General features: G+C 40.7%; 1 protein-coding gene across 3 annotated transcripts in view; it reads left to right on the forward strand.

Moving 5' to 3' along the window:
* Positions 1 to 17,564, forward strand: part of RXRG (retinoid X receptor gamma) — a 29,780-nt gene extending 12,216 nt beyond the window's left edge. For all 3 annotated transcript variants that reach the window (XM_032226711.1, XM_032226713.1, XM_032226712.1), the window contains 4 exons: positions 2,525 to 2,657; positions 6,095 to 6,186; positions 7,374 to 7,479; positions 17,307 to 17,564. In XM_032226711.1, the coding sequence (XP_032082602.1) occupies positions 2,525 to 2,657; positions 6,095 to 6,186; positions 7,374 to 7,479; positions 17,307 to 17,454 (479 nt within the window). In that variant the 3' untranslated portion in view covers positions 17,455 to 17,564. The remainder of the gene's footprint in view (positions 1 to 2,524; positions 2,658 to 6,094; positions 6,187 to 7,373; positions 7,480 to 17,306) is intronic.
* The last annotated feature ends 613 nt before the right edge of the window (positions 17,565 to 18,177 follow it).

Consider the following 18,177-nt stretch of genomic DNA (forward strand, 5'->3'; position numbering starts at 1 on the left):
CACTGGCCTGCATAAGAATATGATGTAAACTTGTTTTTTAAAAGGCATCTTTGGTTTGCGTTAAAACAACTTCAACACACGCAATGTTCTGATTGCACCACAAACGCAGTAGTCATCCTTACCTTTCACAGAGGCACTGAGTTTTATAAATATGAGCATGATAGTGTAGAATAATCACATCCAAGGACCAGTGGTGGATTTCAAAAATTTTTGGAACCTCTTCTGTAGGTGTGGCCTGCTTTCCGGATCCACTGGTGGAACCTCTTCTAACCGGTTCAGTAGATTTGAAGAAACCGGTTCTACCAAATAGGTGCGAACTGGTAGGAACTCACCTCTGCTTATTGTTCACACATATGACCGTTGCAGCATCCCTGTGGTCATGTGACCAAAATTTGGATTCTTAATTGATTCATATTTATGACTGTTGGTGTGAACCAGGGTAGGTCTATCCGCAGGGATGCTGCAACAGTCATATGTGTGAACAAGCACAGTCAATGGGAATGTCAGATTCACTTAACAACTGTGCTTACTAATAACAATTGCAGTGGTTCACTTAACAACTGGGGCAAAACTCATTTAACAACTGTCTCACTTAGCAACAGAAATTGTGGGCTCAATTTGTGGTCATAGGTCATGGAGTACCTGTCCTTGGAAAAAAACCATCTCCCCAATTGGATGTGATTGTACAACCTCCGTGGATATTGAGGGTTCCACCACAAAACCGCGCTCGACTAAACCGCGCCCGACTAAACCGCGTCGCTGACGTCATCAACAGGCCGACAACAGCGCGGAGACAAAAGCACGCTGTAAACCCTAAACCTAAAATTAACCCCTAAACCTAAACCTAACCCCCCTAAACTTAATCCTAAACCTAACCCTAAACCTAACCCTTAACCTAACCCTAAACCTAACCCTAACCCTTAACCTAACCCTAAACTTAACCCTAACCCTTAACTTAAGTTGAATCGGCTTGCTTTCAAAGCGCTATTTAAAGCGCCCTTCTTTCTCCGCGCTGGCTGTTGTCGCCCTGTTGATGACGTCAGCGACGCGGTTTAATCAGGCACGGTTTAGTCGAGCGCGGTTTTGACGGGTCACGGATATTGAGATTCTGTTCATGCTGGTTGTGTCATCCACGATCTGTAGAATCACACATCAAGTAAAACTACTGTCCTTTGTGCAGTTCTTTAAAACAGGATTCTTTTACAAGCATAAGAACAATTTGATGGCCTGTTAAAAATAAACAGTTTATAGTTAAACAGTGACTATGCTGGGAAAAGAGCTTAATTCAAACAATTCCTCAACACACAGGTTTTCAATGGTTTGTTTGTAGATTTGCTTGTCTTCTTAGCATTGGAAAGTAATAAAACACATTTTTCTGCAATTGCATTGTGAAGTGGTAAAGCCCAATAACTTCTTTTAAACATTTACTGGTTTACTAGTATCTGGTGTCCCTCCGCAGACAGATATTTATTCAATAGCAAGCTATGTACTTTGAATTCCCTGCAATGATTTTGCCATGAGATACAAACACTTTCCAAGAATGTGCAAAATGAGAAATAGGTTTTCAATATCCATGCTATTACTTCAGGATAGGGCTATCTTTTGCCTTATTACTTATTCAAAGAGCCGAGGTGGCACAGTGGTTAAATGCAGCACTGCAGGCTACTCCAGCTGACTGCAGTTCTGCAGTTTGGCTGTTCAAATCTCACCGGCTCAGGGTTGACTCAGCCTTCCATCCTTCCAAGGTGGGTAAAATGAGGACCCGGATTGTTGTTGGGGGCAATATGCTGACTCTGTAAACCGCTTAGAGAGGGCTGAAAGCCCGATGAAGCGGTATATATAAGTCTAACTGCTATCGCTATTGCTATTATTTCAGTTTCTGTTTTTAAAAAGGATTGCTTGTTCTTTTGCAAACAAACTGTTACACGGGTGAAGTAAAATGAATAAAATTTTGCATACTCTAGTGTAGCACACGTTGGTCCAGTCAAGTTAACAGCCAGATTATCAAGCCAATTTTTTTTCCATTTTTCATTTTCATACACTCACATATATACTGTGCATAGCCGGAGCCATACAACATTAAAAAATAATTGCAGCAATTCCTCTTGTCAACAATACCCCCAAAATTAGAAGCCCAATATACCTCTTCAACTCTCCATACACCTCTTTCTTCCACCCCCTTCAACTTTCTATCTTCCCTCCATCATCCCCCTCTACCCTACTTCCCCTCCCCCTCTACCACTCCTCTCTCCCGATCCACTCCCTCCCTTCCTTCTCACCCTCCCTCCCATCCTCTCTCCCGCCCTCTCTACCCATCTTTCTTCTATCCCACTCCTCCTCCCCTTGTTGTATTTCCACTATATGTCAATGTACTTAACTTATCCTATTTTTACAGAGAAATTAAAGAAAAACAGTATACATGTGAAGTATACATGTGAACAGTATACATTGAAATTTAACACCTAAATTTTTTTAAAGACTCCAGAAAAAAAAAAGTGTATATCACTCTTATTTCCTCTTTTAGGTTGGAATGAACTGCTGATTGCCTCTTTTTCCCATCGCTCTGTTTCTGTACAGGATGGTATCTTACTGGCCACTGGCTTACATGTGCATCGGAGCAGTGCACACAGCGCTGGGGTGGGCTCCATATTCGACAGGCATGTTTTTATTCTTAATTCCAGCATTTGCATTTTCCTAGATGACTTCCGGTTAGTTTTGATGGAGTAGGAAAAGCTTAAATAAGTACTTCTGAAATCTGTAGGAACGGAATGGCTGTCTGGGTTTATGCGGGTCTAAATGTGACTTATGCAACTTCTTAAGAAATAGCCTTGGGACTCACTTACACGCCAATATATATCAAGTTGTTAGTTCCTGCTTTGCATATTATTCTGCCATTTCTTATAGATGGCTGGTTTCTAGTATTATTTGTTGTTGTTTTTCTGCTGTAAAGATCAAGGGAAATTAAAAATAATAATAAAATGATAGTGACATTTTTAACTGACTATCCATTTCTTCTTCTTATGTCCAAGAGCATGAATGGAAATGCTCCAGCTGCTGTGAATGGAACAGCATGCATGAATGAATTTAAATTCTTTCTATTTACTGCCCATCAACTGTAGTCTGGGGCGAAAGCCCCAACTTAAGAATGCTAGTTAAATTGTCTTTATGAAAATATTAGTGGTCACTTTATTAAAACTGTACTGATTAACAAAAATATAGGATCTTATTTGTGATTATGTGTACATATTGCCTATATAAGAACATATCTCAATTGCATGTCTCCTTCCTCTATGATATGATCATTATGAGACAATGTCAAATAATAATGGATATGGTTAACACAGGTCATATACCGGAAAAGTACCGGTTATTCCTTTTTCTGATGAATGTAGTATGTTGATGTAGAAAAGATATGGGAACATTTTAGTTTCCACCTATATAGCCTAGATAACTAGGTAGTTTATTGTAAGAAGGAGGTAATACAGATGCGATGCATGGACATATTCTAAACGTGCAAGTCATAGAAAGGATTAGTAAAGAATTATCAGCGAGATGGAATAAAAAACTGATATGGTAGGCTAAAGATATTTGATGAAATCCATGTAGAATTAACATTGCAAACATAGTAGACCAGTGTTTCTCAACCTTGGCAACTTGAAGATGTCTGGACTTCAACTCCCAGAATTCTGGGAGTTGAAGTCCAGACATCTTCAAGTTGCCAAGGTTGAGAAACACTGTAGTAGACAATAGGAGATTGGAAGGAATGATCTGCACCTCTAGTTGCTCAAACAGATGAAAAAGATTAACACTTTATATAAGAGTTTTTCGTTTGTGGCTTTAGTTATAGCTTTTCCTAATTTAATTCAAATGTTCCTTTAGAATTGTCCTCCTTTGGAATAAATATATTAAATAATTGGGACAAAAATATGAAAGACACTGCAAAGCAGGGGTGAAATCCAGCAGGTTCTGACAGGTTCTGGAGAACCGGTAGTGGAAATTTTGAGTAGTTCGGAGAACTGGCAAATGCCACCTCTGGCTGGCCCCAGAGTGTGGTGGTAATGGAGATTTTGCAATATCTTTCCCCCAGGAGTGGGGTGGGAATGGAGATTTTGTAGTATCCTTCCCCTGCCACACCCACCAAACCACACCCACAGAAACGGTCGTAAAAGAAAATGAATTTCACCACTGCTGTAAAGTAATGAAGGCGTGATATCACTTGACTGATATAGTTATTTGTTTATTGCATTTTGATACTGCCCCAATCTCAATAGAATCCTGGTGATGCATCACATAAAACATATTCAAACAGAATAAAAATTACACAAGAGTCTCTAAAAATGCCAGAATCATACTAAGACAGCTGTAACATCTAACCTTTAACAATTCTCTTGAAAGTTCTCTTTCCATCAACAGCCTAAAATCTGGCAGGAAAGGTGACATGTTGATTTGAGAGAGCCGAGGTGGCGCAGTGGTTAAATGCAGCACTGCAGGCTACTTCAGCTGACTGCAGTTCTGCAGTTCGGCTGTTCAAATCTCACCGGCTCAGGGTTGACTCAGCCTTCCATCCTTCCAAGGTGGGTAAAATGAGGACCCGGATTGTTGTTGGGGGCGATATGCTGACTCTGTAAACCGCTTAGAGAGGGCTGAAAGCCCTATGAAGCGGTATATAAGTCTAACTGCTATTGCTATTGCTATTTCTACAAGAAAGCTGTTCCATAGAGTTGCAGACCCCCATAAAGAAGCTCCTTCCCCCTTCCCCCACGTTTCTCACAAGAGCACCCTCCTCTGAGCGAAACCGAGCGAGGGGGTTTTAATTGAAATTTTTTCAGTATCTGCATTCCAAAACATACAGGGTGTTTATCACTGCTTAGATTGAAACCCCATCTTGAAAAGAGATTTTTTTAAAAAACAACAGTACTGAACATCCATTTGCATGAAGATTACTCTGTTTTCCTGTTTTAAAAATTCAGGTTTTCCACAACCGTAAAATTAGATGGGAGAACAACTGCAAAAATGCAGTGTGACTCTAGTTGATTATAATGATGAATTGATGCTTCATTAAACCGTGACCCGTCAAAACCGTGGTAGACAAAAGCACGCTCGACGAAAGCGCGTACCTGACGTCATCAGCAGCGTGACGAAAAAAATTAAAAATAAATTAAATTGAAATTAAAATAAAATTAAAGCAAGCCGATTCACATAAAGGTAAGGGTTAGGTTTAGGGTTAGGGTTAGGGTTAGGGTTAGGTTAAGGGTTAGGGTTAGGTTTAGGGTTACGTTAAGCGTTAGAGTTAGGTTTAGTGTTAGGTTAAGGGTTAGCATTAGGTTTAGCGTTAGGTTAAGGGTTAGGTTTAGGGTTAGGTTTAGGGTTAGGTTAAGGGTTAGGGTTAGGGTTAGGTTAAGGGTTAGGTTTAGGGTTATGTTAAGCGTTAGGGTTAGGTTTAGCATTAGGTTAAGGGTTAGCGTTAGGTTTAATGTTAGGTTAAGGGTTAGGTTTAGGGTTAGGTTTAGGGTTAGGTTAAGGGTTAGGTTTAGGGTTAGGTTTGGGGGGGTTAGGGTAAGGTTTTCGCTTTAATTTTAAATTTACCGCTCACAGCGCAATGTTTTCGTCGCGCTGTGATGACGTCACGTACGCGCTTTCGTCGAGCGTGCTTTTGTCTACCGCGGTTTTGTGGTGGAACCCATTAAACAACAACTAAAATCCAGCTCCTGGTAATTCCACACTATTTAACCACAGAATGGGACAACTTGTGGTGGCCCACTTGCCACAGGACAACTGGCTGCAGACAACTCGCCATGGGACAATTCTGCATGGGATAACTCTATATGATGTTATTTGCCATGTTTCTTTGACATTTCCAGTTTTGTGGAAATGGACAAAAATGAAAATAATGTCAAAGAAACAGTGGCGGATAACATTTATTGGGCTGAGTTGAGTAATTATGTGGAATTGCCCCATGGTGAGTTGGCCATGGCAAAATGGTTGTGGTGAGTTGTCCTAGATCCACTTAACCATCACATAGAGTAGAAGCACCAGTAATGCATAGATATAATTTGATTCACTCATTCCCTTTCTTCCTTGTCTGTCTTTGCAGGGTTCTTACTGAGTTGGTATCCAAAATGAAAGACATGCAGATGGACAAATCTGAACTGGGGTGTCTGCGAGCCATTGTCTTGTTCAATCCAGGTTAAGTATCGAGTCTTGGGAAGGCTGCCATCTTCCTCAGGGTATTCTCATGCCTCTCTACACTCAGCTAATTTAGCCATTGACTATGCTGGATTCTGAGGAGCAGAGAGTATTTTTTTTTTCTTGTGACTTTTCATAATCGATTTCTTCTTCTTTTTAATTGACTTTCAATGTTTGCCATTATCATGCTGTATTTACTGAGGCAGCAATGAACCACAAGAAACAATAAGGGTAAATGTATGGAAGATGAGTTTTGAAGAAGAAAGAGTAATTAAACAGCAATAGTAGTAGCAGTTAGCAGTAGCAGTTAGACTTATATACCGCTTCATAGGGCTTTCAACCCTCTCTAAGCGGTTTACAGTGTCCCCACAGTCTGGGTCCTCATTTCACCCACCTCGGAAGGATGGAAGGCTGAGTCAACCTTGAGCCGGTGAGATTAGAACCGCTGAACTGCAGATAACAGTCAGCTGAAGTGGCCTGCAGTACTGCACCTTAACCACTGTGCCACCTCGGCTCTTTAGGTGAGCCGAGGTGGCTCAGTGGTTAAATGCAGCACTGCAGGCTACTTCAGCTGACTGCAGTTCTGCAGTTCGGCTGTTCAAATCTCACCGGCTCAGGGTTGACTCAGCCTTCCATCCTTCCGAGGTGGGTAAAATGAGGACCCGGATTGTTGTTGGGGGCAATATGCTGACTCTGTAAACCGCTTAGAGAGGGCTGAAAGCCCTATGAAGCGGTATATAAGTCTAACTGCTATTGCTATTTATGGGGGTGTGGCAGAAGAAAAAAGGCGAAGAGATTATCCTTCACAAAATAGAAGGGAAAATGGGAATGCTGAGATTGTCCCAGTGTTCGGGATTAACCATGTTACAACTTCTCCAGTTGCAGCTGTTAACTATTCCATTATGTTATGAAACAGCTACATACCTTTTCATAGATTTCTTAAAATAGATAACAAAGTTTATTTATATCTCATAAAATTGTTAGATTTCCCCCCCCCCCCCATATAATACAAGAATCAGTATGGCTGTTCCTGATGATATTACTACTTGTCCTAAATGGTACAGCACTTACATCCCTAAGGATGATTACAGCTTTTTTTTTTTTTTAATTGGATATGGTTGTTTCGGGGACTGGAATATTTATCTCTCTCTTTTTAATCATTTCCCCCTCTATTGTCGCTGCATCAGATGCCAAAGGCCTTTCCAGTCCCGCAGAGGTAGAACTGCTACGTGAGAAAGTTTATGCTACCTTGGAGGCATACACAAAACAGAAGTATCCTGAGCAACCTGGAAGGTAAATAGGAATTGCTTAGGCTGCGTAATGCATAATGACACTAAGATGTTACAAAATCACGTCAGCCGTGATGTTTTTGTGTCTTTAGCTTGAGCTTATATTGAATATCATGCTGAATATGTAGAAAAAATATTGAGTCATAAACAAAGTAAATGCTCTATTTTTTTCCTGTGACTGAATCTTCAACTCCAAACCAAAACTGGAAATGTAGGTCTCTTCTGGCAACACAAAGAGAGAAAGGGAAGACAAGGGGTAGGTTAGAGTAAAATGGAATATGAGCTAAAATTGCCCAATTAAGGTTAAAGCAGAGAATGATACTCAGTACTCTATGATAAAAAGTTAGATATAATATCAAACGTTTTAAAGCATCTTTTGTCAATATGAAATACTTCGTTTCTGTTTCCTATAATTTCACTGCATTATTTTTAAACCAAGGCATGACACAAGGAGATACATAGTATATTTCTTCTGGGTTTCCATTGCTCAAGAAGGGAAATCAATCATCCAAAGTGGTTTTGAGTCAGAGGCAATTATATCCAGGGTGTTGCATTGTCTTTTTTCAGCTGAAGTTGGCAATCAAAACTTCTCTCTCTATTCCTGCCACCCCTCTAAAGACCTTGTAAGGTGATTAGTGTACTTACCTTAATACAAGTCCATTTTATTCCTTCTGCTCCTTCTGTTCTAATGAGTGAGAGTTTCTAAGGAAGGAGATCCTCAAAACATACTTTAACAAGATTTGGGGAATTCTACCATGCAAGATTTGTTGCAAGTTAGCAACGTTAATCTTACAACATTTTGGCTATACATACGCCCCTCAGATAGGGTCCGCAACTTGGGAGTCCTCCTGGATCCACAGCTGACCTTTGAACACCATTTGTCAGCTGTGACCAGGGGGGCATTTGCCCAGGTTCGCCTGGTGCACCAGTTGCGTCCCTACCTGAACCGGGAGGCTCTCACAACAGTCACTCGTGCCCTTGTGACCTCTAGGCTGGAATACTGCAATGTGCTCTACATGGGGCTCCCCTTGAAGAGCATTCGGCGACTTCAGCTGGTCCAGAATGCAGCCGCGCGAGCGATCGTGGATGCACCTCGTTTCACCCACGTAACACCTATCCTCCGCGAGCTGCACTGGCTGCCTGTTGATCTCCGGGTGCGCTTCAAGGTGCTACTTGTCACCTACAAAGCCCTGCATGGTATTGGATCTGGGTACTTGAGAGACCGCCTACTGTCAATTACCTCCACTAGGCCAATAAGATCCCATAGATTAGGCCTCCTCCGAATTCCATCAGCCGGCCAATGTCGGCTGGCAACTACCCGGAGGAGAGCCTTCTTGGTGGCTGCTCCGACCCTCTGGAACGAACTCCCCGTGGAGATTCGTACCCTCACCACCCTCCAGACCTTCCGCGTAGCCCTTAAGTCCTGGCTGTCCCGACAGGCCTGGGGCTAAAGATTTTAACCCCACTCGAATAGTATGACTGTTGTGCTCTTTTAATGATGTATTGTTTTCGTGTTTGTAACTTGTTTGTCCTCACTCCCCCTGAATTGTGAGCCGCCCTGAGTCCCCTCAGGGAAAAGGGCGGCATACAAATAAAGTATCTATCTATCTATCTATCTATCTATCTATCTATCTATCTATCTATCTATCCCTCCCTCCCTCCCTCCCTCCCTCCCTCCTCTATCATCCATCTATCTATCTATCTATCTATCTATCTATCTATCTATCTATCTATCTATCTATCTATCTATCTATCTATCTACATGAACTAAAAGCACAATGACAAACAATTCCGGGGTGTGTGTGTGTGGAAAAACAGCAGAAGGAGCCTCTGTGACTTAACAAAAAGCTCGGTAAATATCTAAAAATTAAAAAAGCATATATGAGAGGTAGAAATAGAAACAGGTCACCAAGAAAAAGTCAATTTGATAGCATGAAAGGTGCCAGGAAAGCTAAATCTCAAAACAAGCTTGGCATAGGATGCTAATAATTTTTTAAAAAGGGAATTAAAGTAAAAGATTCAGTACATCAGAAGTTTGATGAAAATAGTACAAGGACAACAGGTAATAGAAAAAAAAGGCAAAACAGCTGAACCCTTTTGGTTTCATCTTTTCTGAAAAGAGGACTTGAGTTACTTTGGATAACCATAGGAGCCGAATGAAAGAGTAAGATTTCAGCTCAAGCACAGACATCACATAGAATACCTATTGACTCTGAATAAGTTCAAATTCAAATCTGCATTTTAAAATATTAAAGAAACCTGCTCATGTCTAGCTTGAATATTATCCATCGCCTTTAAAATATCCTGAATTACATACTGGTTGATTGGAGGAGAACAAAGGTTTCCAACTTCAAAGAGGATCATTCTCAAAGAACTAAAAATCAGGCACTTTGACATTAAGGATTCAAGAGCAGGCGAAAAAAAATATAAACCTATAAATATCTGTAAATAAAATGATTCAGGGGTTTCTAGATGTTGACATGACTTTGTTAAGAATTAGTGCGCATCGTGTGAGACAATCCAGGAGCTTCCCCTATCTCAGGTACAAAGCCTTTACCTTCCCCTTTAACAGCAGATCATTGTCCCGTGGCACGACAAAACCACGCTGTTCAAAAGTCTTTCTCATAGCCTGCAGATATGTGGACATGCTCTCCCATGGCTTCAGTTGTGCTTTTTACAGTCTCCTTGTCAGCAACACTTTACTGCCCGCAGTCTGTCTAACATACACACTGCGCAAAGCCTCCCAGAACTCTTTCGCAGATTGGAGGCACCTCACGTGTATCAGCCGGCTGTCCTCTAAAGCCAGGATTAAGCTGGCTAATGCCTTTTCATTTCTTCTCTGGTCCCCATCATCCAGGACTTCTGGTGGATTGGTAACTATCATCCACAACTCCTCCCTTCGCTGGTACCTCTCCATCTTTACACTTCAGGAGAGGTAGTTTGTCTCATTCAGCCGAGACACCACAAAACCTCCTCTCATTACGCTGATGGAATCCATGTTGCCTGTTTATGTTACAAGCCTCTCTAACCAACCACTAACAAACCACGATGCAGAGACCCTCTGGCTCTGATGCAAGCTCTCAGTGGGTTAGTCTTCTCTCTGGTTTCTCTAATCACTCTGGTGTTCTTTCTGGACTGGATCCTTAACCTGTCAGAGTGTGCACAGTGTGACTATGTGAGACAACCCAGGAGCAAATACAGTAAACAGAGGTAAATAGTGGTTTTATCTACAAAGAATATATACATACATGTACTTTAGTCAGACCTCAGACAAACAGCAATCAGCAATTACAGCACAGAAGCACACATGGAGAGAGAGATATGACCCAACAGGGCCTCTTCTTATTACAGGCTCTTAAAGTGATATCAGCTCAAACACCTCGCTGATTCATTCCCAGTATTATCGTGGCACGACAAAACCGCGCTCGTCAAAATAGCGGTGATAAAACCGCGTCGCCAAAGCTGCGACGTCATCACCGCACATCATCACCGCCGTGACAACAGCGCGGCGACAGAAGGGCGCTTTAAAACAGCGCGGCGGCAGAAAGCCGATTTAAATTAAGGTAAGGGTTAGGATTAGGTTTAGGGGTTTGCTTTAGGGTTAGGTTTAGGTTTAGGGTTAGGTTTAGGTTTAGGGTTAGGGTTAGGGTTAGGGTTAGGGTTAGGGTTAGGGTTAGGGTTAGGGTTAGGGTTAGGGTGCTTCGGAAGGCGCGGATTTGCCCTCCGCGGCTATGTCATCGCGGTAGGGTCGTGTTTTTCTTAGCGCTTCGGACGGCGCAGATTTGCCTCCGCACTTATGTCGGTGCAGATAAGGGCTTCGCAGTTTTGTGGTGGAACCCAGTATTATATCATTGTAGCAGCTTTTCAGCTGTTAAATTACCCTAACAATTAGTCTCATCAGACTAACCTAATCTCAATTTTTGAGCTTGGCAAACAGCCAGGAAATACATTCAGTAGTAACCTAGGGTGCTTTGGCTGGCTCTAGAAATCTAAATGCATTCAAGGTCAGTCCATATTTCCTGACTATTCTGTTGTCCAACTCAGACTCAAATCCTGTCTTTTAACCATCTAATTGAAATGATCAAGTGGAACACGTCCTCCACTCCAAGAAGACTAAACCAATCTAGTACTTTATCTTTTTCTGGAGGACTTTATCTTTTTCTCTGTGACTTGCTATCTTTTGCCATCTTCCCAGAGTAGCTAGCGTACGGCTTCTTTTCTCGTGGTTTCATTTTGAACATATCCAAAGAGGACTTGAGTTTTTTCTTCCCATGGTTCATTAATTTCCACTCATTTTGAAGCTGAGCTTTCCTGACACCATCTTTGCAAATTTGGACTACTTCTGTGTGTTGTTTGATGACCTTTTTTCCTTACCTATGTGCGTGTCATTTTAAATCAGATTTTCATCAGATTTTTTGGCAGAGATACACTGGCTTGTTACTGCCGTTGAATATTGGATTTGAGAAAGATTTTGCTTTTAGCATCTTCATTTTAAGGAACTCTTTGGCCTATTTTTCTTATAACTTCTCGGGCCATTGAATCTTATATAGACAGAAAATGATTTGGAGCTGATTTTCATGACCATCTTTTTCCAGTACACGTACTGGTCCATTTCTAGAAGACAAGAATGCGCAACATCATCCTGTACTACTACTATTACTATTGTGTGATTTATCAGTAACCAAGGTACTCACCAAGCGAGGAATGGCTGTATATGATAAAACAGTGGAAGACTGATCTAGTCTGGTTTAGTTCAATCTTTTAAAGTGCAATTGACAAGTAGCCAGACACTTTTTCCCTTCTAGCCCAAGGAATAGAAAAATTGTCATACTTGCGGTGTTTACTCCCTGCACAGGTAAAGAAATGGGTAGATCCACCAATGAGAGTTTAATTAATTAGATGTACACTCTGCCTTTCAAAGCAATATATATAGTGTTCTCGCCTCCTGTTTTCCCCATAACAAGTCTATGACATGGGTTAGAATGAGATAAAGCAACACCAAGACTTTCATGCCTAGGGGAGGACTAAAATTGAGTTTGAGTTTGAGTTTATTGGTCTTGTATGCCGCCCACTCCCGAAGGACTCCGGGCGGCTTACAATAAACAAGGGAAGGGGATAAATAAACAAAACAACACTTTAAAATACACAACATTCACAGTTACTGTGGGGCTGGATATTTCACAAGCCCCCCGGCCTGCTGGAGCAGCCAGGACTTGGTGGCTTTGCAGAAGGCCGGGAGGGTAGTAAGGGTCCAGATCTCCACGGGGAGGTCGTTCCAAAGGGCTGGAGCTGCAACAAAGAAGACTCTCCCCCGGGGAGTCGCCAGCCGACATTGGCTGGCAGATGGAATCTGGAGGAGACCTAACCTGTGAGATCTAATCGGTCTATGGGAGGTAATCGGCTGGAGGCGGTCTCTCAGGTACCCAGGTCCGATGCCATGTAGGGCTTTATAGGTGATGACCAGCACCTTGAAGCGGGTCCGGAGACTAATGGGTATCCAGTGCAGCTCGCGGAGGATAGGTGTGACGTGGGTGTACCTGGGTGCACCCACAATCCCTTGCGCGGCTGCGTTCTGGACTAACTGAACTTTTCGAACACTCTTCAAGGGCAGCCCCATGTAGAGCGCGTGCCTGGTATCCTGATTTATAATCCAGCAACCCAGACAGAATATCAGGTTGCCACTGGGGTCAAAGCAGAATAATGGACTTAAATACAGACAGGGATTTCTGTAGCCAGCCATTTCAGCCAGGCGTTGTAGTGCTGCAAAGTGGAAAATGCTCTGAGAGCTATTTTTAAATAGAATACAAAAAGTGGGGAAGGGTGAGAGATGAGTATAAATGTGGCTTGATGTGGGTTACTACTCCAGTGTATTTGGCCCTGAAAAGTTATCTAGGAAAAAATACAGTTCTTCGCTTGAAAAGAGAATCCTCGCGAGCTTTTACAATTTTTATATTGTCCTATTCTGCCATCTGCTGGACAATATTTAGATTGCTAAAATAAAAACAAACTTTTCCTGAATTATCTTAAAATCCCTTTTGTGTTCTTCAGCAATATTTTAAACCAGCTTAATACTTCTTGTTCAATATGCATAATTAACAGACTACAGAGATGACTTACAGAGAAAAGAGACCTCTAACTGAAGGGAATGCTGGCATTTGCAATGTATTCCCATAGCATTTCAGTGTTCAATTTTAATTGTACTATGACAAATTTAGTAATAGATAGAAGGGGGAAAGATAATAATGAATTTTACACATATATAAACACACAACATACCTGCAATTCCATTAAAGAATTTTTAAAAGGAAGATAACTAATACACATGAATATAAAGTAAGAAAAAGAAATCAAGGAGAAAGTTTAAAAGGCTAGAAAGAAAAATAGAAAATAAAGAAAAAAATATAAAGCAGTAGTTTCTAATCTTTTTTTTACAGCAACTATAAATACAATTATAAATTTATCATACTCTATCGTTACAACATAACTCTCAACTTTCTTTAATCTAATTAGCAATAATAATTAGCAATTTCCAATTAGCATTAAAAGTACATATTGTCTTTTCTCTAATTAAATATGTCAATTTAGCCATTTCAGCAACTCCCATTAGCTTTACCAACAATTCCTTCATTGTGGGTAATGCCAATTTTTTCCATATTTGTACAAATAATAATCTTACTGTAGTCATCATGAACAAAAATAATGTTCAACAATGTTTCTCCAACTGTTTGTCCATCAAACTCAAGACCTCTGGCTTCAATTGTATATCCTCCTTTAAAATCCTCTCAATCAACGTATCTGAATAAAAAAAAAAAGTAGCTTTTTTACCCATCCACTGAACATAATAAAATGATATGTCCTTCCTTGTTATTCACATTTCCAACATATAAGAGCCAAGGTGGCGCAGTGGTTAAATGCAGCACTGCAGGCTACTGCTAGATCAGCAGGTCAGCGGTTCAAATCTCACCGGCTCAGGGTTGACTCAGCCTTCCATCCTTCCGAGGTGGGTAAAATGAGGACCCAGATTGTTGGGGGCAATATGCTGACTCTCTGTAAACCGCTTAGAGAGGCCTGAAAGGCCTATGAAGCGGTATATAAGTCCACTGCTATTGCTATTGCTATATATATTTCTAGACAATTTCTCTGAGGATATGTACTGACAGTGAACAATTTTATAAATTACAAAAATAATTCTATAAAAAAATCTCTTTAAGGTTACAACACCGTATATAAAAACAGTTTTAAACACAAGTTTTAAGAATGTTTTAAATGTAATGAAAAGCAAAAGGGTGATAAAAACTTTGATTTTAGAAAGTTACAAATGGACTAAGGATCCAGATAAATTTAAAATAAGTTTTTTTGAATTAATTATAATTTCCCTGTAGATAAATGCTGTTGTTTTAAATTTAAAAAGAAAAAAAAACGTAACAACATTTTTAAATTTGAGCATTAGAGGGAACTAAATATTGCAATTAAAAAGAACACATAAACTTGACTTATAATTACAGAATGAAGCAAAATATTCTAATATTAGGCAAATTGAAGGATATTTCTGATACAATGGACTCTGGAGCCAAGGTGGCGCAGTGGTTAAATGCAGCACTGCAGGCTACTGCTAGATCAGCAGGTCAGCGGTTCAAATCTCACCGGCTCAGGGTTGACTCAGCCTTCCATCCTTCCGAGGTGGGTAAAATGAGGACCCAGATTGTTGGGGGCAATATGCTGACTCTCTGTAAACCGCTTAGAGAGGCCTGAAAGGCCTATGAAGCGGTATATAAGTCTACTGCTATTGCTATATTGCTATTGGAGGTTACTAGTGTCAACAGAGACATCTGCCTCTATGAAGAGACTGCATCTAAAAATCTTATGGAAGAGGAACAAATTCTGCCTGACAAGACTGAGTTGAAAGTGTATTTACAAATTTATTGATTTATTTAGCATATGTCAATGTTACATTAACCGGGAGACTACAATGTTAATGCAGAGTAGTAGTTTGGCTGCCTGTTAGCTAGCCCTGTTTGGTTCCCACTCATGTGCTTCCCAAGGTGTGCCACATGAGGGCGAGCTGGCTCCACCAGAAAGAAAGACATGTGGCTTTCCTGCAGCAGCAGCATCTAATGCCCACTCCCTCCACTAAAGCTGCTTCACCAACAGGCATCGCAGCCTGGAAGGTTCAGCATCAGTAGGATTCTAACTGTCTGCACGAAGTGCCATCTCTTCACTCCACCAAATTGGTACCTATTTATTTACTCGTGTGCGGCATGCTAGGAGGGCAGAAGCTGAGCCTGAGTGATAGGAGCTCACCACACCATACAGTGCAAGGATTTAAACCACTGGAGCAAAGATGATCTCCAGCATCATTAAGCCACCATGCCTCCCCTATTTATAAATGACAGGCTACAAAGATGTTACACTAAACATATAAAAGAGGTCTAATATCTTCATTAAAAGCAATATACAAAGGATGCTGAAATAATATCTCAAGAGAGAGATCTGATAATTTTCCTATATTGGATTTGCAAAATAGTTATCGTTAAAGTTTTGAAGACTCTTGAGGGAAGGGACAAAGAAATAATGAAAAGAGAAATTTATATCATTATTTTTTTTGTTGACCACTAAAGATCAAGACTGTTAGAAATAAAAGAAATATAAAGTTAGTTCATTTGATCAAGGCTAAAATTCCTCATAACTCTTAGAATGACTGAAAGGCCTGAAATGACAATGAATTATAGATTTGTTTATAGTTAAGAGATGTTATAGGGGAAGAAGATATCATTTCTGCATTGTTAAAAGGAGCTGATAGATTATTAGAATTATTTATGGTTGTTGGGATGTCACTTCTTTATTTCCTTTTTCCTTCATATCCTTTTGTCTTTCTCTTTTTTCTTTTGTGCGCCTTCCATTCCTTTTTATAGTTATACCTTTTTAATCTGTATTGAAGTTTTACTTGTCATTATAATCTTTAATAAAGTATACATATGTGTGTGTGTTCATAATACACACAAACAATTCTCTCTCTCTCTCTCTCTCTCTCTGTCTCTCTCTCTCTCTCTCTGTCTCTCTCTCTCTCTCTCTCTCTTATCAATGGCATCCAAAGGACAACCAGTTTTAACAATGTCAGGTATCTTAGCACTTGCATGCAGACTTCTGCTGGCTTGCTTCCAACCCAATTCAGAAAAAGCATGACCCGTCAAAACCGTGCTTGACTAAACCGCGCCCGATTAAACCGTGTCGCTGACGTCATCAACAGGGCGACAACAGCCAGTGCGGAGAAAGAAGGGCGCTTTAAATAGCGCTTTGAAAGCAAGCCGATTCAACTTAAGGTAAGGGTTAGGTTTAGGGTTAGCTTTAGGGTTAGCTTTAGGGTTAGGTTAAGGGTTAGGGTTAGGGTTAGGTTTAGGGTTAGGTTAAGGGTTAGGATTAGGTTTAGGGTTAGGTTAAGGGTTAGGATTAGGTTTAGGGTTAGGTTAAGGGTTAGGTTTAGGGTTAGGTTTAGGGTTAGGTTAAGGGTTAGGTTTAGGATTAGGTTTAGGGGGGTTAGGTTTAGGGGTTAATTTTAGGTTTAGGGTTTACAGCGTGCTTCTGTCTCCGCGCTGTTGTCGCCCTGTTGATGACGTCAGCGACGCGGTTTAGTCGGACGCGGTTTAGTCGAGCGCGGTTTTGTGGTGGAACCTAGAAAAAGTGGGTTCTCTTTGACCTTGGTGTTAGCAGCAGGCATTGATTACAGATTTTCCTCCTCTCTCTCTCTCCCCCTCCCTCCCCCATCTCCCTCCTTCCTTCCTTCCTTCCTTCCTTCCTTCCTTCCTTCCTTCCCTCCTTCCCTCCTTCTTCCAGATTTGCTAAACTTCTTCTCAGGCTGCCTGCATTGCGCTCTATTGGACTGAAGTGCTTGGAACATCTCTTCTTCTTCAAGCTAATAGGTGATACCCCTATTGACACCTTTCTTATGGAGATGTTAGAGACACCCCTGCAAATCACCTAATGAAGACAGAATGCTAACAAGAAAGCGCAAAGGACACCACCGAAGGGGTTTTCTTCCTGCTCTGACTGCTTTCACTCATTCCATTCTCCTGACCTCCTGTATGGAATAACTTTCAGAAAGGAATAGGAGCTCCTATAAATGTTTAGCTTTAAAAAAAAATGGAATGTTATTCATATGCAAACTTTTAAATAGCAGCTAGGAGGAACGGGGCATTCTGCAGTTCATCAAAAATTATTTGTAGCTCATCACAAAAAACTTGTACGAATGATTGAGTTTAAATTATTTTTTCACTTCCCAAAAGATGAGAAATAAAATAATATATGAGTAATTAGTATGGAAGTCACTGCTGAGGTCCTGCTTACTGGATATTCCGGAGAGTTGAGTCAGCGAATGTCTCTTGCAACATGTCATTTATATCCTTGTATACTTGTGTTCATATTTTACCCAGAATATATCTACACATGATAAGAAACTTGCATCCGATGTTGTTGACATCATCATTCCAATATGGAACAGGATAATTTGGAATAGATTTCCATTCATTTACATGAATCTGGGCCTGTTTTATTTTAGATAGCAAAATCACATACATGACTTTAGATTTTCTTTTGTTATTTTGTTGTGACAGTATTTATAAGTAACCTGTTCAGCATGTTCCAGGTTCAAACTACAACATGACTTCACATGGAAATGAAATCAATTCCTCAAAGGAATATTTCACAA

This window comes from Thamnophis elegans, chromosome 11 (genome assembly GCF_009769535.1).
Source record: "Thamnophis elegans isolate rThaEle1 chromosome 11, rThaEle1.pri, whole genome shotgun sequence".
Classification (NCBI taxonomy): domain Eukaryota; kingdom Metazoa; phylum Chordata; class Lepidosauria; order Squamata; family Colubridae; genus Thamnophis; species Thamnophis elegans.